Raw genomic sequence first — 23057 nt, 5'->3', positions numbered from 1 at the left:
CCGATGGCCATGTGTTCCAGGCAGTGTTAGAGGGCTGTGTTCATAACCCTGTCAAGCATTCATGCAGATAATAGACACATGTCAAGTTGACCAATTGAGCCAGGCTGTTGGAACCGTTGAGCTGTGTAGAAGACAAAACCTTGCCTTGGTGCAAAAACAAAAAGGAGCCCATTTCTCAAGATACTTTTCTGCCATCAGCTGGAAAATCATCATCATAAATCTATAAATCCACAATGTCTCAGGATTCAATGTCTCCTGCAGTTTGGTGTTCTTGAGCAGTGCACACTCATTCAACCATCCCTGGCAATCTAGCTTGAAGCCCTCTCCCATTTCCTGAAAACTACCCAGATTATAGCTATCATAAGAATAGCAACTTATACAGACATGGCACTGTGTCATTTCAGAACTCTTTGTGTTGATTTTCTTAGTGACTTTTGGCAAATCCCCACGATTGAACCCCATTCAATTTCCAAATTTAGTTTTAAATATCATTGTGTGGATTATTTGGACTTCCCAAGTGGCTCAGTGGTAAAGAATTTGCCTGCCAATGGAGGAGACGCAAGTTTGATCCCTGGGTCAGGAAGATCCCCTGAGGAAGAAATGGTAACCCACTCCAGTGTTCTTGCCTGGAGAAACCCTTGGACAGAGGAGCCTGGCAGGCTACAGTCCACGGGGTCACAAAGAGTCAGACATGACTTAGCGACTAAACAAGCAAAACATGAGATGGCAGAGCTGAAAGGCATTAGCTTCATTTCTTGGTTGTAGAATTACAGGACAAAGGGCTGCTGGCTGCTGCTGCTGCTAAGTCGCTTCAGTCCTGTCCGACTCTGTGCAACCTCATAGACGGCAGCCCACCAGGCTCTGCCATCCCTGGGATTCTCCAGGCAAGAACACTGGAGTGGGTTGCCATTTCCTTCTCCAATGGACAAAGGGCTAAGAGGATTCTAAGACCAGTTGACCCTACTCTGCTGCTTCCCCATCTAGAGGTTGCAGGGTTCCTGGGAGGGTCTACAAATCCATATGGGCACTAAGTACTGTTGAAGTACAAGCTGAACAGATTATGTGATCCCTGGAGCTACACAGCTGTCACGGGCATGTGGATGTTCAGGTGAGAGACTAAGCATAGATGTATTTTTAAAACTAAAGTCAGTCAAAGTTGTTCAGTCATGTCTGACTCTTTGCGACCCCATGGACTATCCAGTTCATGGAATTCCCCAGGCCAGAACACTGGAGTAGGTAGCCTTTCCCTTCTCCAGGGGATCTTCCCAACCCAGGGACTGAACCCAGGTCTTCCGCATTGCCGGCGGGTTCTTTACCAACTGAGTCACAGGGAAGCCCATGAATACTGGAGTGGGTAGCCTATTACTACTCAGGGGATCTTCCTAACCCAGGAATCGAACTGGGGTCTCCTGCATTGCAGGTGGATTCTTTACCAACTGAGCTATCAGGGAAGCAAGAGACTTATTTAAAAAACTAACATCTGAAAAAAGTATCAGCAGCTCTTCTACATGATGTGGGCATATTTTTAGCCCTGATGAACCAAGAAAACATGTGATAAACAAACAAACAAGGGTACATAAGTCAGCACTAGGCCCTAAGGCTGGCCCCAGAATGCAGAGGCCTTGATTTCTGGTCCAGGGCTCTAGACCAATGCCTACTGAGGTAACTCCCCTATTTCCTCTCCAGCTACCAATTCAGAGGAGAAACACTGGTCTCACAATTCCAGTTGAGGACCAAGGCCTCCCAGAGAATGTCTGGCAGAATTGCCTGGATCTCAGGAGTTCCATTCATTCATTCATTTGGTCAGTACTTAAAGATTGCCTCCAGCTATGTGGGGTGGGTATATTTAGCCACAGAGTGAAAGCGTTTGCTATCTCTCCTTAGAGATATTTTAGCATAATAAAACCAGAAGGGGTCTGATGGGTCACTAATCCAGCCCAGAATCCAAGGTCTGGAGAGGAGAAGGGACGTGGGACTTGTACAGAGTTTTGCAGCAAGTTTGGAGGTAGGTCAGCACGTGGAGTCCTGGTCTCCTAATTCCCAGTCCAGTGCATTTTCCCCCATGGCCTTTGCCTCCAGTTTTGTAGACGAACACCTTGTTCATTCTCTGTCTCAATGAGCCCACGATGGTGCATAGACACAGAACAGCTGTCCACGCTTGTCTTCAGTCATGTCTGTGAAGCACTGGATTGGGAGAACATGGAGCGTTTTCAGGGTTCCCTGGCTGAAGCTACCAACGTTTGCATAGTTCAAGGGAACTTGAGTGCAAAGCACAGCTTTCAATCTGGACTCTGGATCTGAGAACTTGTGATGTTCTGGGAGGAGAAAAAGAATACAGATTTTAGCCATAGTCCAATTACGTATGGGTCCCACCCTGATAACAACAGACTTCTCATTAACCCACTAGCTCCCACCTCTGGGTCTTTGTTCACAGAGTACCTCCTGCCTGCAGTGTCCTCTTGGTCCTTTCTCCCCATCTACAGCCTCTCCATCCTCAAAGGTCAAAATCAATGCCTGCTACCTTCTGGAAGGCTCCCAGAACCAACTTGCTTTATTGGCCACAGTGCTAATTTGGCATTTAATTGGTATTTACTTTTATTATCAGTAAACAGTCTGTCTTTTTCCATTAGAACCTTTCACAGGCCCTCAGAACCTTTCACAGGCATCTTACACAGCTGGGCTAATAGGAGGCTCTCAATATGTACTGATTGGATGGATGAGTGAATAAATAAATGAATGGCTAGTAAAACCAGAAGATACAGTGTTAGGGCTACTGAGGATGTCAGAACTGATGTCTCTATAATATCTTCCACAAAGAACTCAGATCACTCCATCCGGTGTTACCTAATCCACCTTAGAGGGCAAATTGTCCCTAGTCTCCAGGAGAAGACAGTGAGTCTGAGAAAAGAGAGGTCTAAGGTCATAACGGGTTCCCACCAGGAAAGTCATTGAAATGATGAGGTACAAGTATCATGAAATAAGGCCTGCTTTCTTGAGAGACTTATCACAACGGCTTCTAAAGTTAATTCCAGGGGGAGACAAAGGGTTTGAGTAAGAGTGGCATCATTGCAATAAAGGTCTGGTTCCCCAGGGGACCATTTGGATCTGGAAGTTCTGGTCCTTTTTGTCGAACACCAATAGGACGTTTCATTGCTTTAAAATCACAACTTCCCTCAGTAGTTTTTGCACTTTGCTACTGCTAAGTTGCTTCAGTCGTGTCCGACTCTGTGTGACCCCAGAGATGGCAGAGACGGCAGCCCACCGGGCTCCCCCGTCCCTGGGATTCTCCAGGCAAGAATACTAGAGTGGGTTGCCATCTGGACTTTAGAAGTGGTTAAATGTTTGTAAGCTGGTCATCTTAAGTGAATTTGAAAAGGGCGGGGAGAACTTAGAGTCCAGCAGAAAATTCAGATTTTAAAAAAGATAATAAGTTTTCTGTCTACAGGGACCATTCCAGAGCCTCAGGGAAGGGAGGATTATTAGGGAAAGCCTGAAACCAATCAAAAGAGTGAGTGATGGCAGAAGAGAGGCTATTCATAATCAGTCAAGGCAAGGTCCTTGAAGAATGTCCTCTGAGAAGCCTTTCAGAACCAAACAGCCCCAGGGAGCCTTCTCATCTACCTCACCATCCCTTATGTAATCTTACTGTACTTTTTTCTTTAAATTTTATGACCGTCTCAGTTGGCAAGCCAAGCGGCACAACCCCTGAAACAGCAAGAGGGTGAAGCTAAGATAGTAGCTGGTCCAATATTCCATACTGATATCAAGAAGTATGAAAATACCCCTCCTGTTGGAGACCAGAGCCAAATAAAAAGAGGATGCTAATTAGCTTATTAGCAGGTAAAGCGGGGAGGCTGGGAAAGATAAAAGACCCCTGTGGTACAGAATTGTCTCAGAAGGCCTGGACAAGGAGGTGGCATTTGAGCTGGACCCCACAAGCCCTGAACTAAGCAGGGGAGGGGAGAGGACACAAAGCAGGTCCTTGTGATCTGAGTCTGTCACGCCTCGTGCCACGGGGCCGGTTCTCACCTGCTGGGCCTTCTCGTATGGGAACTGGCCGTAGCTGGATCTCCTGTATTGTAGGCCTGTGAGACTGAGGACGGTGTGGTAATTGTTGCCAGCACCTTGGTTTCCCAAGCCAAAGACGAATGGGTAGGTTCTCTTGGGCTCGGTGGCGTGGGCCCCTCGGCTGCGCAGCGTGGCTACGAGCTTTCTGAGGGAAGAGACTGAGGGCTCGTAGAAAAATTTCTTAAAGCTGGGGTGTCGCTTGATCTGGAGGCAGAAGTGAAGGCAGGCCATCAGTGTGGCTGGCAGGTAGGTACTCCCCACCCCCTAGCACCCCTCTTCCACCAATCCCACGCAGTCAGGCTGGGCACCTCCCTGTCCCTGGGACAGCACGCCTTGTTAAATTCCTCCACCTTCCCTGGCCTCTCAGAATCTGCTCTGCAAGGTACAGCTCCAAGCAGCACAACAAAGTGGGGAAAAAAAACCCAAAAGACAAAATCCAGGTCTTTGGATTCAGATAATGGATACTTAAATAGGATTCACTAGCTGTGTGACCTCTCTGAGCCTCTGTCATGTGTAAAATGGGGGTAATAATACCTTCCCCCAACACACTATTGTTGGGCAGAGAGGATTAAGTGAGATAGTTTAATGTTTTGTGAAAAGTGGATATTGGGTGAATTTCAGTTCCCGCCCTAAGCCGCCTCCTCCTAATACCTAAATGTCTTAGGTTGGGTTCCCCCAGAGGCAGATCCAAAGACTAGGACTCAGATGCAGCTCCCTTCTGTGGTGAGTGATCCAGGCAGACACGGATGGGGGAGTGGAGACAGAGGGGCAAGAATGGGAAGCACCCCCTCAGGCTGGCAGCTGAGCCTGATCCCCTTGGGGCACTTTGGGAGCCCCAGAGTTATCCCCTCAAGGTGGGAGGGAGCTGGGGTATGTGCACACCAGCTCCCATCAGCTGATGATTGAGGGCTGCTCCTGGCAAGGTGGAGAGTGTCACGCTGGCCTATTGTATGGGTGTAAATGGCTCTGGAGGGGCCAGTCTTCAGGCAAAAGGATGCAGGTGCTGGCAGTCGGGAGCTGGGCCAGGTGATCTGTGGTGCCAGAAGATGTACCAATAACATTGGCCACAGGCTCAGCTGTGAAGAATCTGCCTGCAATGCTGGAGACCACTTACAATGCAGTAGATGCTGGTTTGATCTCTGGGTCGGGAAGATGACCTGAAGGAGGGCATGGCAACCCACCCCAGTACTCTTGCTGGGATAATCCCATGGACAGAGGAGCCTGGCGGGCTACAGTCCATCGGTTCACAAAAGTCAGACATGATTCAGTGACTAACCCAGCACCACCACACTGATCACTCATCTATGACCTGCCTCTTTGTATGTGATCTGTGTCTGTCTCTCCCAGTAGACTGTGAGGTTTTCAAAGGCGAGGAACCTTATGTTACGAGCTATCTAGCAATAGAGGGAACTCTAAAAGCTTGAAAGAATTAGAGGCCTTATAATTGCTGAAGCGTGTGCCAAGACAGAGTGAAGGGCAGATAGAGGACGAGATCAGAGGGACTTGGGAAAGGAGGCTTCCTTGAGCTGAACTTCAAGGATGATTTGGACAGGGGGAAGTCCTGGTTGGCAGGTGGAGACACAGAGCTTTCCGTTATTTTAAATTAACATTGATCTCCTCTGCTGTGTGTCTGGCATATTCTATATATGCACTAAAGTTGGCAAGTAGGTATTTATCCTCCATTTTGCAAAAGAGAAAACAGGCTCACAGATGGGCAGGCCACGGTCACCCAGATGCAAAGATGGGGACTGAACTCCGGTTCAGTCCTTGGGGGGACTTAGCACTCCTCACCTGCTTTCCCAACTGGCCATCCACTTCTTGGAGAAGGGCTACCAGCTCTTGGATGATCAGTTCCTCTAAGAAAAATAAAGAAGGATTGAGGGACTGTTAACAAGTTCTGCAATAATCCATCCATCGATCCCAGAAGTATTTTGCCTCTAAAACACAGCACACAGATTAGTTATGAAGAGCAAAGAAAAATCTTCCCCTAAACTAGAGCTGGAGCATGAGGGTTTTGTTTCGTTTTGCTTTATAGACAAAGAAGGCTCTTGGACCTGCCGAGCCTCACCTGCCACCACATTCAGCTCCATTTTGACAGATGGGGAAACTGAGACCTTATCCAGGCTTCAGAATAGCCTGCACCATCAGCCTGGGCCGTAAACAATGGCGTGCGGGTGGTGGCTCTTACCAAGACTTAATTATGAATATTCGGAATATTTGGAGACCCATTGTTATAAACTGTTGGCAACTTGAAATCAGCCAAGGTGGGAATTTTATACCACAGAAATCTGCAAAGGCTACAAATCAGGGCTTCCACTGGACCCCGTGCCCCTAGCGTACCGGAGCTTGTTTGCAGTAGGCCACTGGTTATGAGATCCAGAGCAAGCTAGGAGTCTTACATGAAACATTCACGTGAAGCAGTGGCATGCCGTGGGGGTGAAAGCACATCCCACAGAAGGGACAGACATTCTCTACCTGAAGAAGGCTGTCCACCTGCAACTCTGCCCCAGTTCAAAGGTCAACCCTGTGTCCTCTCTGCCCTTCTAGAGTCTCCTAGGGTATTTGTAAAGCTGCCTTCCCAGTTCCCTACTAGGGTTCAGCCTGTGGAAGCCATGCAAAGGGGAAGCCCCGGGGCAGCTGTCCCAGGAGAGAGCAGGGTGACACTAACTGGATTCATTCGCTCCATCCGGCTGACGTCCCGCTTCCAGCTTGTGGCTTCTGGCCTGGGAGGGTGCTTCTGGGGCTCCAACTGGCTCCCCTTCTGTGGGTGGGGACCCCTGGAATTCGAGATCCTCCGGATCTGAGGGCAAAGAGGAGTTGGTGTGAATGTGTTTGCACCTGTCTCAAATCCATCAGCACATTACTGAACCCAGGTTCTGACAAGAAGCTGTCCAAAGTCTCTGGCTTAAGAGGGGTCCTGGTTTCCCAGGCTCCTCAGGGAAGCCCCAGCCCCCCTGGACCTGCCTCAGAGGAGTTCACAGAGCTCTTTGTCCCTCCAGAAATCGCATTCTCTCTTCCACCTACCCCCTCTGCCTCCTTATATCTGGAAGGAAAGCAAGCAGGCCTGCCAACAAGTCTCAGCAAGTGAGCCCCCTTCCCCTTTAACTTGGCAAGCCTTTGCTGAGCCCCTTAGCCTGTCTGAACCTCACTTTTTCCATCTGTCAACTGGGAGAGTTGTGAGGGGGATTAAATGAGATAGTATGTGTGAATGTGGCATGCAGTGGGCACTCTGCCAATGTTGGGGGGGATTGTTGTACCCCAGTGGTTCTCACACCTTAGTGTAGTGAAAAAGCAGAGGCCCAGGACATGTCCTACTTCATCAAACCTGAGTCTCTATTTCTCTCTCACCTTTCCAGGTGATTCTGATTCATGTATGGTGCTGCTCTCATACAATATTTGTTCTCAGGTGTTTACAATGGGCGGGGGGGAGAGTGTGTGTTGTGGGGGGTGAATCCTGGCATCAACCAACTCCTTTCTCCTCTTGTGCCCCCACACCGCCCTACTCTGCTCAGAGTGAAAGTCAAGACTGAACGGTACACCACACATCTGGCCAGCCCTGCCCTGGAGGAAGCCACGGGGCCAGCGGCAGCCTCTGTTACCATGGCAACCCCGGGTCTGCTCACCAGAGTCGCTGGAGATGGGGGGCCAGTGGCCACCGACACACAGGGGCAGAAAGCTGGGCTTCTTGGGTGGCCGGGAGTCTGGGCTGGCAGCACCTGCAGCCCCCGCTCTCTTGGGGTCCTTGGAGCTGTGTTTTTTACAGAAGGCTTTTCTGAAGCTTGACTTTCTCTCTTGGCATTTCTTCCTGCAGGCTGGGGCCAAGTTTTCTACAGCTACCTCCGGCTCCTGGACTTGAAGTTGCTGTGGGGGAGATAAGGGAAACTGAGTCAGGGCCCCTGACTTTACAAGTCAGCTGAGACCAGCAGCCCCAGAAACAGAGACCCACTGTGGGCCAGATGGTGTGGTTAGGGGAGAAGGGTGATGATGCTCAGAGCTGGGGAGACAAGGACAGCCTGCAGCAGTTAGGGGAGGCTCTGGGAAGGAGGGGAGAAGGGAGCCAGGCTCTGGCAAAATGTAGGATTGGGGGAGGGGCTGTGCCAGGTTCAGGGGGTGGGTCCAAAGTGAGGGCAGGGTCTACATGGGGGACGTCTTCCTCACCTTGTCTCTGCACTGCTCCTCTGCATCTTGGAGTAGGGCAATGATCTTCTGGATGAATTCTTCTAAAAAAAAAAAAACAAAGGGGATGCTCACACTTGAGTGCTGAGAAAAGCTTTTCTGTGGTTAGTCTTCATTTCCTAAAGTGTTGAGAAAAGCTTTTCTGTGGTTAGTCTTCATTTCCTAAGACCCGGTGGCTCCCTGGGCGATTCTCACAGGCCTCCAGGGTGGATGCTAATGAGCTTGCATTTGAGGTCATCCCTGGCCAACCCCTGGTGGGGACCACAGATTCCCCAGAGGTGGCCTGAGGGCAGAGCTGGTTTCATGGGAACATGTGCTTAGTTGCTCAGTCATGTCCGACTCTGGGAGCTCTCCAGGCAAGAATACTAGAGTGGGTTGCCATGCCCTTCTCCAGGGGACCTTCCCAACCCAGGTCTCCCACATTGTAGGTGCATTCTCTACCATCTGAGTCACCAGGGAAGCCCCAGAATACTGGAGTGGGTCGACTATCCCTTATCCAGGGGAACTTCCTGACCCAGGAATCAAACCACGGTCTCCTGCATTGCAGGCGAATTCTTTACTAGCTGAGCTACCAGGGAAGCCCTGAGAACATATTCATGTATTCATTCACTTATTCATACCATGGGAACATATTCACTTATTCATTCATTGCTGTGGAAGGGCCTAGACATGCCTTGTTATGCTTAGGAAAACAGCCGAGACCCCTGCCTCCAGGGGAAGGTGTCTCAAGGCTGTCTGGTCCCAAATGCCCCCTCCCTGCTCCTTCCTCCACTTCTAGGTAGATCAGGGGCCCTTCTCAATTCTCCTTCAAGGCACGTCCTCTGTGAAAAGCAAAGAAGGCAAAATGGGAGAGGTAGGGAGAGCTGATCTTCAGACAGACAGAAAGGACAGTGATTACATGATTATAGGCTTGGCTCCACCAATGATAAAATAATAATGATAAAGGTGGCAGCCACCATCGGTTCAGCTTCTCTCCTAAGGCCTCGCCCCTCTTCCTATCCTCTTTATTTCTCCTGAGGCTCTGCTCTCAAGCTGGGTTACACGACAACACTAATAGTCACAATAAACTGCAGCTGACATTTTTTTAGCAGCTCCCAGGTACACCTCTAAATGCTTCATCGCCACTAATTCATTGAGAACTTCCAACAACTCTAGGGAGTGGGTACTATTCTTATCCCCAATTTATAGATGAGGAAACTGAGACCAGAGATGAAGGAGCTTGTCCAAGATCACTCAGCTGGAGAGGTCAGAGCTCAGGTTCAAATCCAGGTTCTAAAGATGTACCTTCTACGGAGCCCTTGCCACAGGCCAGTGCTTCCCTTGCATCTCCTAGTGTCGGCCTCCCCAAGGAGGGCATTATTACTTGTGTGGTTTTACAGCTGAGGCTCAGTTTGGCTTAGGGCCTGTGTTCTGGACCCCGAGCTGCCTCCCCAGCCCACAGTGCTCAGAGGCAGGAAAGGACAGGTCACTGCCTATCTCTGGTTCAGTTTCTCTTCTGACATTTTCCAAGGGGCCTCTGAGAAGAGAAGAGTGGGTACTGACTGAATTCTGTGGCTCTGTCCTGCTGCAGGTCCTCATTGGGTCCCCCACTTTCTGCTGGGGTGCAAAGCTCAAAGGGACTTGGATCTCCACCATCTGTAGGTACAGCCTCTTGGACTTTAGGTTCTTCCACACCTAAAAAGCAAGAGGAAACGGTGGGTGAGCTTCACCAGCCTGAGGGTGTTGACTAACGCACAGAAGTCAGCAGAGACTCAGAGTGCGCTCCATGGCTAGTGCATGCAGAGGCCTTTTTGGGGTGGCAGGGGGCTGCTGGGCAGGGCCGTGGCTCCGCTGTACTGAAGACCAAGCTCCCTCACCCCTTTGCACGTCCATCCGTACAGCTGTGCCTGTCCTGGGCTTCTCCGCCACCCCTCCTCCTTCCCCTGGAAGCTCATCCCGCCACCATCTTGGCTTCACCTGAGAACTGGAGAGTAGATGCCTGATGCCCTGGCCCAAATTAGACCCATCGCAGCCAGGCTCCCTCTACATGAAAATATCTCCCGTGGCCTGAAATCCCACCACCGGGGATCCACTCTTTAGTGTTCAACATTGCTTCCCCCTTTTTAAAATGTGAATTCCCCTGGCCAGGATGACCTGCTAGGCTGCTCCTCCCTGACACCAGGAAGACCGTCTCTCCCAGTAACTCTGGCTCTATCGTGATGGGCCCCGTGACCACACACATGATTTTACCTCCTGAAACCCTAGTTCCCTCATCTGTGAAATGGAGATAATAAGATGTACTTCCTAAGATGAGGACTGATGGCCAACACACAGCCAGAAAATGTCTTATTTTTACAGGCGAGGAGATTTGAGGCGCAGAGTTAGGGATTATACAGCCCGGCACCTGGATCTCCTGCCTCCCAGGCTCCAGTTCCCTTCTGCACGTGCTACCGGCTGCCAGGGTGTGGAAGCTGAGGCTGCAGAGAGACCACGATAGTTGGTGGAATTCTCTGAACAGTTTCCACCGGGGGCTTAGCTGGGTTGCCTAGACGATGAGGGTTGGTGTGTGGAGGTAACCTTCTGGCATTCCTTTTGCCCTCCCCACGCTGCTCAGGGCAGAGCGAAATTCAGAACTGGGAGGCAGCTCTGCACATGGCCAATTCAAGCCGTGGGGAATGTTCCAGCGCGGGAGGCAGTGTTGCTATGGTAACCGTGAGCCTGCTCACCGGGGAGGCTGGAGCTGGAGGGCCGATGGCCGCCCACACACAGGGGCAGAAAGTTGGGCCTCTTGGGCTGCCGGGACTCTGCGCTGGAAACATGGGCAGCCCCTGCTCTCTTGGGTTCCTCAGAGCCACATTTCTTAAAAGAAAAGGCTCTCTTGAGGCTAGACATTTTCTCTTGGGATTTCTTCTTGACGACTGGTGCTGGGTTTCGTGGGGTCACCACAGACTGAAGGGCTTGATGCTGCTGTGGGAGAGATGAGAGAGAAACTGAGTCAGGCCCCTGACCCTCAGGAGAGGGGAAAGGTCCCCAAGAAGCAGCCGAGGAGCACGCAAGGGCTTCAGGGTGGCCCCAGGCACGGCTGGTGACGAGGCTGGAGCAGGGGGGCAGGCAGGCCCGCAAGGACAGGTAGGGTCTGAGCGAGCAGGAGGGAGGGCAGCGTGCCCCTGGGCATCTGTGCAGATGGTTCGTGCCTCACCTCATCCTCCCACTGGTCTCCCACTTTTTGGAGCAGCTCCACTATCTTCTGGATGATGATATCCTCTGGAAGAAAACCAATACACCTGGTTAATCTTTGTAGGTGCAGAGAGGACTCTTTTTAATGACTGCCTTGGCCTCCTGAGACCAACTTGGGACTTCTGGATTAAGTGAGGGTCCTCTTAAAACAGCTCCTTTAGGCCACAGACTGGGGATGGGGGAGCACAATCCCAGGGCCTGGTCCTTCTAAGAAAGGCTTGGAAGGTCCACAGGTGAAGGGTACTAGGCCAAAGCATGCAATTTTACGCAGAAGTTTCGAGTCAGTCCTTCAGGCATTCAACTTGTACCCCACAATTTCCTTTGAACTTTACAGATCTGTAAACATCTACTTTGAGTTTGTGACCCAAGCTGTGTGACCTTGGGTAAGTGTCTTAACCTCTCTGGGCCTTCATCGCTTCCTCTGTGACATGTGACTCATAAGTCCCATCCTGGATCCCTCAGGAGGCTGTCAGGCCGTCAAAGGAGACTACGTTTGGAAATACCTTACAAGGTTAGAGATGATTCGACCTACAAAATTTCAGCCAGGGAAATGATGGAGCACCAGCCCATCTGAGGTGGACAGAGGCACTCCAGCAGGCAGGACACAGATAGACTGCCACGCTGGTGCCCCAACCACACTGCCAAGTCTTTACACAGAAGCCCAAACAATGTAAATGGTTTTCTTTTGATATTCCAGTTGACCTACCCAAAGACAGTGTGCCCAGAGTGGCCTCTGCTAGTTGCCAGCAGATCAGTTTACACAAAAGAAGGTGCAGACAAGATCCCCTCTTCCCAGACTGTCTGCAGATGTTCTTACCCCTTGCCTCTCATTTATAAACCCTGTTAGGCTTTTGTTCCTTGACTCAGTCTACCAGCCATCTCCCTCTCACGTGAGAAAACAATCATCCTGCAGATTGCCTGCAAAATAACCAATTAAATGCCTTTGAGCTACTCCTTGACAGATGCATAGCTCCTCCATTTTCATATCTTTTAAAATATGCCCCTTCTTAGTAGGAAATTAGATTCATACAGCCTTATGGATTTTACTAAGGGCAATAACAAGACTGGGGTAGTGTATGAGACTGTCCTTATTTCTTGCAGATGTGTGTCTAAGTATTTAAGGATGAAGCATCACTTTACTTAAAGGGGTTCAGCAACAATGAAGCAAGGATGGCTGACTATTAACAATTGTAAGTATGTGAATGTGCACAGAACTATTCTTTCCACTCTTCTATATATTTAAATATTTATGTATATATATGTGGGTGTTTATATATATATATATGTATATATTCCTTCTATAAATTTTAAATGACTTAAAAAGTTCCCATGCTCATTAACACATAAGGCAGAAGCATTTTCCAGAGACCAGTCTAATTCCTGAGATTCCCTTCTGTGAAACTCTAACATAAATGGACCAGAAGCACCAGAACAGCCAAGGTCAGCACATGCATTTTGTGAGGTCTAAACACCCAAGGTCCAATCAGTCGTCTGGAGCAATCCATTTTGTTTGCTAACAGTAATATCGAGCTTTCTGAGCTTCTCTTCCTGCTGGTGACCTACGGCTTGGAAAGAAACTTTCCAGACTCTAGCACCCCCACCTTCGAGGAGCAAGAACTGGTGGAAATCAGAGACTTCTCCACCTATAATAAAGATGAAACCAAGTGTGTGGGACTATGTGTGGGTGTCAGTGAGATTCTTCTGACTTTGTTAATCAACACAGTGCATGGAATTCACAGCAGGCCAGGCACTGCTGGAGCCAGCTCTTGGCTTAACCAAAACCATCAGAAACCCTCCTGGGTTTCCATTTGAAAAGAGGCTGCCTCAGCCCAGACATCTTTCTCCACTCCCCTACCCCCAAGTATCCTGGATCTTCCTTAGATCTCTTCTCCCCCTGAAAAACATGGTGAGTTTTGAGTCCTATAGGGCAAATTTCCATCTTCTTCCAGCTGCCTGTGGGACATTCAACTCTAGGACACGAAACATCAGAAACGGAAGGCACCTTAGGGACCAGCTCACTCATTTTACAAATAAGAATCAAAGAGATATCAGAGAGGGATAGCAACTTGCTCAAGGTCACACAGCAAACTTATCCCAAACTTGATGGAATCAAGTCTAGAACCAGCAGCCAGCTGTTTCTACTTCCCTGTCATCTACCCCAGGCCTCACACGTAGATTAATGTTGAGGGATAGAGCTTCCTGCACAGCTTCCCCTCTGCCTTCATATTTCTCCCTGGCTGTGCTCCTCAACTCTGAGTACTTAACAATAATAGCATCTGCCACTTATGAAGCCCTTGCTGTATGCCAGCTCTGGACTACGGCTACCTGTTATAGTCTCCGTTGTATCAGTGAAAAAAAAAAAACAAAATTGAGGCTCAGTGAGGCAAGTCTCCAGCCCCAGGTCACCCAGCCGGTGAGTGGTGGAACTGGGGTTTCACCTCCAGTTCTCAGCCCCCGTGCGGCTCTGCCCCTAAGAAGAGATGCTGTTCCTGATGGTAGCCCTACCTTCCAAGTCCCTTTCTGTTGAGAGGTTTGAGGAAGCAGCTCAGAGCACCCCAGCCCCTGGGGTAGGGATAGGGGTGGGGTCACCATAGAAACAGGCACAGTCTGCTCACCCCTGGCTGCTGGGCCCAGGTCAGCCCCCTCGCTGCGTGAGGCCTCAGCCGCCTTGGCCTCTTGGCCCTCGGCCTCCTGGTCTCGGGCCCCCCTGGCCTCCTCCGCACTGCGTTTCCTTTGACTGTGTTTCTTGCGGCTGGCCTTCTTGCTGTGGGCCTTCTTCCTGGGAGCTGGCTCGCCCAGGCTCTCGGGGGTTTCTGTGGGCTCGGAGGGGCCCTCCTTCCCCTTTGCCTTCTTGTTGGTCTTTTCCTTGGGCTCCTCAGGGCCTGTCCTGAAGAATAAGTTCACCACAAACCTCAGCCACCCCTGAGGGGCCTGCCACTGGGCCTTGTCCTTCTTGGCGTCCTGCAAAGGCCTCTGCTCGCTGAGAAGGTCCTTGGTCTCCTCTGGGCTGGGGGCAGCAGCTGTGGTGTCCTGAGCCTCCACAGACTGAACTGGACTCTTGAGACATCTGGCCCCATCACTGGCCGTCCGACAAAGACCTCCCCTGAAGGGGCCGGTGGGCAGGGAAGGGCCCTGGCAGTCCCACGACTCTGAATCCTTCTGGGCGTTCTGCAGCCTCTCCAGAGACTTGGCTCTCCTCCACGACAGAGGCTTCCTCGGGCCCCACAGAGGCTCCATTGCACTACAACCGAAACAGACAGCTCCCTTAGAAGAGGCCTCGGAGATTGCGAGGTGGGCTACTGGTGCTGACCTGTGTGCCCATCCAACCCACCCGTCATGTGAATACTATCAACTCTCAAAGCCATTGTCTCGTTTAAATTCCTCAGCATCCCTGGGAGGGTCGGGTATCCTTGTCCCGTGTCCCAGAGGAGGAAACCGATCCACAGGAGGTCATGCCCCAGATCTCACAGCTAGACCCCTAGAACCTCCAGGAGGAACACCCTGCCAACACATTGATTGTAGTCCACTGAGACTGAGTTTGGTGATCTTAGTTCCCTGACCAAGGACTGAACCTATGCCCTCAGCAGTGAAAGTGCCATGTCCTAACCACTGGTGTGTATGTGTGTGTGTGTGTTCAGTCACTCAGTTGTGTCCAACTCTTCGTAACTCCATGGACCGTAGCCCACCAGGCTCTTCTGTCCATGGGATTTTCCAGGCAAGAATATTGAATTGCCATTCTCTTCTCCAGAGGATCTTCCCGACCCAGGAATCAAACCTGGGTCTCCCTCATTGCAGACAGATTCTTTACTGTCTGAGCCACCAGAGAAGCTCTACCTTCCCAAAGGGGCCCTCCTATTGGCAAGATTTCTTCACATGTTTAGCAGTTTGTTGCCTGAGCCTCTCTGCCTCCCCTCTTGTCTGTTTTGCTAGGTCTTGTTTCCTGAGTACCTACGAAGATGCCTGGCACATCACTGGCACACAGTAAGTACTTATTAAACAAAGGAATAAATGTATAATGAGCATTTAGTAAACTGAACAATACCTAAGAGTGTGTAGTTAACATACAATAAATGAATTCGGACCCACTCCATCTTAAAGCAGCCGGGACCCTTCCGTTCTCCATCCAAAATGAAGCAACTACTCATGGAAAAGAAAAAACAACCTCCTCTTTCTGGGCAGCATTTTAACCAGGCTGGGGTGTGGGCAGAGCACTTGAGTTGTGTGCCTTTAATCTGAAACTCCTGAGGCTTTCCAATTTTCCTGAAGTTGTTCAGAAACCCTTTGCCCTTTGGTGGAAGCTAAGAGAAAAAGGAAATATGGTTTGGAATCTCAGTCCTGAGTTCCCAGAGATTCCTATGCAGTTTAGATTTGTGGGTTGCCTACTCTAATTTGTGGAGAAGGCAATGGCAACCCACTCCAGTACTCTTGCCTGGCAAATCCCATGGACGGAGGAGCATGGTAGGCTGCAGTCCACGGGGTCGCTAGGAGACGGACACGACTGAGCGACTTCACTTTCATGCATTGGAGAAGAAAATGGCAGCCCACTCCAGTGTTCTTGCCAGGAGAATCCCAGGGACGGAGGAGCCTGCTGGGCTGCCGTCTCTGGGGTCGCACAGAGTCGGACACGACTGAAGCGATTTAGCAGCAGCAGCAGCACTCTAATTTGTAATATAGCTTCATCATGCATTTACTATTATTATTGTATTAAGTATTAATGTATCTACATTATATCTTCTGTGTTTACCAACTGATTCATTCCTTTAAAATGTATTCTATTACTATGTCCAGCTTAGAGACAAAAATGAGAAGCTATAATTGTAGTTTCAGATGTGCAGGGATCTGTGTGAATATAAGGAAGATACATAAAGAGAGGGAAGAAAAGGCACAGGGAAAAACAGAGAGATTTGAAGGTGAGAGTTAGCAGTCAGTGATGCCTTTCTTCCTTCAAACATGAGTTTCAGGAGGAAGGGTAGGGAGGATGGCCAGAAGCCAGTGGGTACCACCCGGCAAGGCATCCACATGCTTGCAGTCTTGGAGGAAATGAGGTGAGGAAACAGGCAGTTTGTATGGATTTATTTGTTGCTCAAGGTTCCTTAAAGAAGCAATAGAGTTACGTGAAAACTTTCAGCAATGTTATTTTATCTGAAAGTTGTCTAATGTTCTTCAAAGCCTCAGAAGCCGCCTTACAGTTATGCTTCCAAAATGTGGCATTAAGTGGGATAAGAAAAGAAATCATAGAAGAAATATTTTGCTTTCTTCCCATTAATTTCTTTCAGCAAACCTTTAACAGGCGCCCACTATGTACCAGGAAGTGCTCGGTGCTAGGGAACGAAATGCACCTGGAGCCCTCACATGGGCAGGGGTAGAGGTGTATGTGGTGAGGGCAATAATTCTCTATTCCCCTGATAGCTACTCTCACTCTTTATTTATTTAGTTATTTTTAATTTTATTGTTTTTTTTTTTTTGCCTGTACCCTGTGGCATGCGAGATCTTAGTTCTCCTACCAGGGATCGAACTTTCCACCCCCAGGACTGGAAAGGCGGAGTCTCAACCCCTGGGCTGCCAGGGAAGTCCCTACTCTCTTTAGTAGCACATGGTTTAAAGAGAAGATAACTTGAGGTCGAAGTTCTATTTGATGTTAAGATCAAAGTTAGCTGAGCCAGAAATATTCCTTGAGGGACTTCCCTGGCGGTCCAGGGGTTAGGATTCGCTTTCACTGCCGAGGCTACATCTGGGTTTCGTCTCTGGTGGGGAAGCTGAGATCCCACAGCTGCTGGCCAAAAAGAAAAAGGGGGAAAAAACAGAGATATTCACTGAATGATGTCAGGGTGCTCTCTGCTAGCTCCATATGTTCCTGTGATCGGGCAAATTGGATGAGGTTGGCAGAGAAGCTGCTCAGTAACAGAACTACCAAACCAGCCCCTTTGCTTCCTGCACTAACTTGGCTCGAGGGGGTCTCCCACACAGAGGGCCTGGCATCTTTGATCAATGAAAGAGAAAAGAGGCACAGTTATTACTGAAAAAACCTGTCATTGCTATGGAAACGGTTTCCCCCATTGCTGATGGTGGCAGTGTCCTCCTACCACATTCAAAGGACACTCTGCTACTTCTAATCAGAGCATCAAGACAATTCTACTTGACAGTGGTTTTCCTTCGTGCAGTTTTTTCAAGAAAACTGCCATGATTTGGCCCCTGCTTTCCTGAAACAACAGTGCTCCCTAGCCCAGAGGAAGGGGAGGGAGGCCGAGAGGAGGAGCAGCTGCAGGGCCCCAGGGGCAGGGCGAGGTGGGGGGCGGGGTGGGGAGGGAGCATGGCCTTGGCATTCCAAGAGTGTTCCCCAGGGAAGAGAAACTCCAGGGTGTAGCCAGATAAAGAAATAAACATTTTTTTTAAAGCCAACCCTCCTCCAAGGAGACACCTGGAAGATCTGTGGGGCAGATGTGTCCTCAGACTTTTAAAGTCTCTAAGCCCTGCCTGAGAAGATTGTGTTTTAATATTAACCACCTCCCCCTCCCCCCCCACACACATACTACCCACACCATACAAACACACGTACACAGATTCTGTGCGTGCTGAAATTAAATCTTTTCAGACTTTCTAATTATAAAATTCTGCCTATCCAGAATTCATCAAAGCAAATCTTTCTTTTTCCTTCCTCTTTTTTTTTTTGTTGTCCTGTATCCCTGCTTTGCCTAGGACATCATCTAAGTTCTGCCTGCCCGTAGGGGAATTCCACCCTGTCCAGGTCACGCCTCCAGATGGAAACCCTGAGACAGCTGCAGACCTTGGCTGCATGAAACCCAGCTGCTCTTATCAACTTGTTGATTGCATTGACAGAAAGTGGATTTCAGAGCAAAGTCCTAGTCTGCTCAGAAATACCCGTAACACCCCAACAATCTGCTGATCGCAGGACTTCTGACATGTACCGGTGACGTATTTAAAACCAGCAGTAAAATACCAGAGAAAGTGCACAGAGCGGACCTTGAGTTACTGCGGAAAGGGAAATTGGCCAGTTTTTCACACGTGTGCTGCCATTTGGGGTTTATTTTCTAAATTATACGCTGACCTCATCTATACATCATTCTCTAATTCACGCACCTGCCAAGCTCCTCTGTAACAGCTCTGTCACCGCTCCCTACAGGGAGTTTAGCTGCTCCCCTTCTCCACTCCTGGACTACAAACAATAGATACAACAAACAGCTGGCCACTCCGAGGGAGCGTGGTGTGGACCCAGGGTCACATCCACAGACTCTCATTGCTATTGGCTGGAGGTTTGCGTCCCGCTCAGATTCATATGTTGAAACGTAATCCCCAGTGGGATGGTAGTACAAGTGGGGACCTCTGGGGTAATTAAGTCATTTGACCAGAGCCCGAATGGAAGAGACCAATGCCCTTATACAAGAGATCCCAGAGTGCTCCCTCACCCCTTCCACCGTGTGAGCACATAGAGAGATCCGGTCTCGGAACCAGGAAGCCTCACCACGCACCGAACCTGTGGGCGCCTGAGTCTTGGACTTCAGCCTCCAGAACCGTGAGAAACAAATCCCTGCTGCCTCTAAGCCACCCTGTCTATGAGAGTTTGTGACGGCAGCCCAGTCGGGCTAACAAGCTCATGTGACCCCGAAACATGCTCTCTTACCGTCAACCTACGAGAACTCATAACACCCTAAAGTTTCCCTCCCAGGCCCCCAAGTGTAAATACAGGGCCTCATTCTCTGGGTATCCGTCTGCCCTCTGCCCTCCCTGTCTCGATCCAAGTTCCAGAGAAAGGGCCCGAGTCTGCCTGGTTTCTATTGTGTCCACACTGCCTGGGAGGCTCTCAGTGTTTCTGGAACAAATATACAAACACAATCAGCTTACCAGCCACAGGGCACCCAGCACATCCTCCATACACAAGCTCTCAATTCAACTTGGCCCCAGCCTGGCAATGAGCCAGGCTGGCAGTGGGAGGTTGAGGCTCTGAAAATAAAGAGATTTCCCCAGGGTCTCGCAGTCCAGAAGCAGGGAGAGACGGGGCTTGAATCCACTTCTCTGGATTCTGAATTCTTTTTCCAGCACTCAGTGGCCTCCCGCAAACACACTCATACACACACACACATACACACTTAGGGGTGAACAAATCTGCTATTTCATGCTGACATGGATAACCATGTTCATACACGTGCCTGCTGTGACTTGTACGGCTGGAGTCACACACTCACGTGTGCCCAGGTATTAACATTTCTGTCCCAGAGGCAAAGATTGTAGACACAGGGTAGGACTCACAGACTCTTGGCCGGAAGCCAGTCGGTGAGTAGGAGAATCAAGGGCTGACCCTCAGCTCACGTTTCCTACTCATCAGCACAAGTGAGCCCATGGACACTCCGAACACCAAAGGTCAGTGCCTGTTTGAGGTCAAAGTCTTCCATTTGGGCTCTCAAGATAACTGGTCCACACCCACAGCCCACACCCTCTGGTAGGACAACTCCAACAACCACTGGAGGACTGGAGTGGGGGACAAGGTGGTCATCTCTTCCCTCAACACTGGACCCATCCTGCTCTCACACCCGCCTCCCAAGTGTTAAGTGGGAACAATCCAGGTATTCCTTCTCCTTCATGGGGTCCCTAGGCGGTTCCTAGAATTGGAAGAGTCCTGAGAAGTGTAGGGCTCCTTCGTACACTCGCCTTCCCTGTTGGGACACTCCCTGCAATGGGAGCTCACCACCGTTCAAGGAAGACAGTTCCACCGTCAGCCAGCGGGAATTAAGGACAGGCCTCCCTAAACAGGGGGCTCCCCAGGCGGTGCTAGTGGTAAAGAACCCACCTGTCAATGCAGGAGACATAAGAGATGCAGGTTCGATTCCTGGGGCAGGAAGATCCCCTGGAGGAGGGCATGGCAACCCACTCCAGTATTCTTGCCTGGAGAATCCCATGGACCAAGGAGCCTGGTGGGCTACACAGTCCATAGAGTCACAAAAAGCTGGGCACAACTGAAGGGACTTAGCACACACACACTCCTCAGAGCTGACCTGGCTAGCGGCAGGCCCTCACGCCCTGAGGAGAGGCTACCTCACCCCGAGTCCCTCCAGCCAGCCCATCACCCGACGGCCCAGGTCTCTAGATGTGTCCTCATATCTCGTTGCTTCTGGACCCCTCTCCTGCCTGGATATCTGTCCCTGAGAACTCTCCAGCTCGTCCTTGGCCACCTTAAAATGTGAGGCTGGGCAGGGACGAAGGGCTGCAGCCATGGCCTGACCACAGCAGAGCCCAGTGGGGTTTTGCCTGAAGCTTCGGATCAAAGAGGCATCTGAGCCTGGGGCTGGAAAGCTGGGGTCAGCTCTGCCAGAGCCAACCTGCAGCTCAGTGTCAAGAGCTAGACTTGGACCATCTGCCCAATCTGATTGTCACCATCAAACACACATCACCTGGTACCTATTTTCCAAAAGGTTGGGATTTGCATCTTTTGAGGATCTTTTGAAATCCCAAACAATGAACTCCCTAACTGTGGACCTTCAGACTCCGAGACACAGAGGTGGGACAGATTGTGGGGGCAGTAGGGTCATCAACACAGAGCAGGAGAACTCCAAAAACGACCACAGCACCCCTCCATCCAGCACTAGAGTTTGTGCAGGTACCCCCATCCCATCTTCACCCCATCTTGTGCTCTATCCACGACCACAGACCACAGGCCACGCAATGTTATAATTGCCCCTAAAATCCCTGTTGGAGCAGCAGGCCACCAGAACTCTTTTCATAAGATCTCCCTGTCCTTGGACTAGCTTCCAAGAAATGTAAAGTGATAAAACCTTCATCCGACCATCGGTAATAACACCTCTGTTTCTGCAAACTTTCTCTTTACTACATACCTTCACGCCAAGCTGTCACTTGACCTCCACAACATCCAAAAGGGAAATGAGCAGGAGAGGTATGTAATGCTGCCCCCGTTCTACAGATGCAGAAACTGAGGCCCAGGGAAGTGAAGTTCCCTGCTCAGGACTGCTAAGCAAGTAAGCAGCAGGGCTGGGACTTGAGTTCAGAGCTTCTAAATCCAGGTGAGTCCCCAGCTCCTTGCATGACACCTGGCTGAAATCATGTCATTGAACTTTGTACTTTTCTGGAGATGAAGAGACCAGGAAGCTAGAAGCAGTGTTGGGACTGGACTCGGGGTTTACCCTCCTTTCAGGACCCCAAGATACCCACCTACTACTCCAGTCGTCTAAGGAGAGTATCATTCAGTCAGCTTCAGAGCATGGAAGTCGCTTCTGTCGCAGGACACTTGTCATCGGAAGCTCCCAATCAAGGGGCTCCGCGTCAGGTACTGCCCACAACGTCTGGGCACCATTCCCTGTCTGCTGGAAGGTGTATCCAATGAGGGGTAGTAGTTCCAGCTCTCCCAGGGAGATGAAGCTGCCGGTTTCCAGGCTGTCTCAGAAGATGCTTTGGTCAGAACCTTATATATCATGCTGCCCAGGGGGTGAGCTCATGGACAGCCAATCCGGGCCCCCGCCCCCGCCACCTGCCCATCCTATCCCAAGGGCTGCTTCCTGCTCCCCCAGAGATAGCAGGCTTACTGCAGCTACTCCGGAAAAAACAGTTTCGCTTGACAACTTCCTTATTACACCCAGGATGAAACCAATGCTCAGAAAAACAAACTTAGACCTGGCTGGAGGAAGCCCAGTGCATAGAATGGAAAACAAGAAGTTCTTATGGGAAATACAAGTGGGGAGATGGGAGGAGGTAGATTCAGCATCTGCACACCCTCCTCTGTTCTCTCCAGAGAACACTGAGGAGGGGATGATAAAGAAAGAAAGGTCACTGAATGTAACATAAAATCCCTGACCTGGAGACAAAACATGGAAGGAGGAGTTGATGAGGAACCTGCTTTCCAAATCCTGCTACCCCTGGTAGGGTCGCCGTGAGTCTTGACAGAACATTCTAAGAAGTCTTAATTAATAGTTTCATTTTCTGTGGTGCCTGAATGTTTTAATTTTTAAATATTTTATTTTATTTTTAAATTATTTTATGCCTTGGCCATGCCCTGTGGCTTGTGGGATCTTAGTTCCCCGACCAGGGATTGAACCCAGGCCTCCACAGTGAAAGCAACAAGTCCTCACCACTGGACTCCCAGGGAATTCCCATGCTTGAATTTTTTTTAAAAAAGAACTTATACATGCTTGTAATCAGGAAAAACTAGTTTTATTCAAACGAAAGTAAAATGTGTCAGAAATCCTGTTTTGGTTAATTGACATGGGGAAGTGTTGCAAAGTAAATACTGAACCCACTGAGCTTTGGAATCACCCAGACCTGGAACCATCTGCAAGCTGTGTGACCTCTGGCAGGGGACACTACGTCTCTGAATTTATTTCTCACTCAGAACTGAATGACCACCTTCGAGGATGATTGCAGAGCCAAATGTGATACTTCTCATAAAGAAAAAAGAAAATATATTGAGCTGCAGTCCATGGGGTCTCAACGAGTTGGACATGACTGGGTGATTGAACAACAACAGGTACTTTTCTAAGTCCTTTCTGTGTATTGAGTACCTAGTCCCTGGTAAGTACTTAACAAAGAGTCAATATTTTATTAGTGGAGCAGAGTTAATGCTTTATCCACTCCAT

At 49.8% G+C, this 23057-nt stretch overlaps 1 protein-coding gene and 1 long non-coding RNA gene across 2 annotated transcripts; one reads left to right on the top strand and one right to left on the bottom strand.

Annotated features, from left to right (window-relative positions):
* Nucleotides 1–1822: 1822 nt before the first annotated feature.
* Nucleotides 1823–22491, bottom strand: BNIP5 (BCL2 interacting protein 5). Its single transcript, XM_025270894.3, has 11 exons — nucleotides 21640–22491; nucleotides 14076–14701; nucleotides 11423–11487; nucleotides 10950–11190; nucleotides 9787–9918; nucleotides 8227–8288; nucleotides 7692–7929; nucleotides 6737–6868; nucleotides 5860–5924; nucleotides 4030–4272; nucleotides 1823–2315 (listed from the first exon to the last, which is right to left on the bottom strand). Exons 1-11 carry the CDS (start codon nucleotides 21669–21671, stop codon nucleotides 2280–2282), a joined length of 1872 nt encoding a protein of 623 aa, XP_025126679.3. The 5' UTR covers nucleotides 21672–22491; the 3' UTR covers nucleotides 1823–2279.
* LOC112580777 lies at nucleotides 11494–18430 on the top strand. The gene is made up of 4 exons (XR_003105085.3): nucleotides 11494–11971; nucleotides 12562–12650; nucleotides 15391–15441; nucleotides 18157–18430. It is a non-coding gene; the product is annotated as an uncharacterized LOC112580777 (long non-coding RNA).
* Nucleotides 22492–23057: the final 566 nt, after the last annotated feature.

This window comes from Bubalus bubalis, chromosome 2 (assembly GCF_019923935.1).
Source record: "Bubalus bubalis isolate 160015118507 breed Murrah chromosome 2, NDDB_SH_1, whole genome shotgun sequence".
In the NCBI taxonomy this organism is placed as follows: Eukaryota; Metazoa; Chordata; class Mammalia; order Artiodactyla; family Bovidae; genus Bubalus; species Bubalus bubalis.
This window is presented reverse-complemented; position numbering and strand designations above follow the sequence as displayed.

Excerpts from the sequence above, each read along its gene's own strand:
- BNIP5 (XM_025270894.3), bottom strand. The coding sequence starts at position 21,671 with ATGATACTCTCCTTAGACGACTGGAGTAGTAG. Across the intron at positions 7,930-8,226 it reads AGGAGCAGTGCAGAGACAAG|CAACTTCAAGTCCAGGAGCC; the intron begins GTGAGGAAGACG and ends TCTCCCCCACAG. Across the intron at positions 2,316-4,029 it reads CATACGAGAAGGCCCAGCAG|AACATCACAAGTTCTCAGAT; the intron begins GTGAGAACCGGC and ends TTCTCCTCCCAG.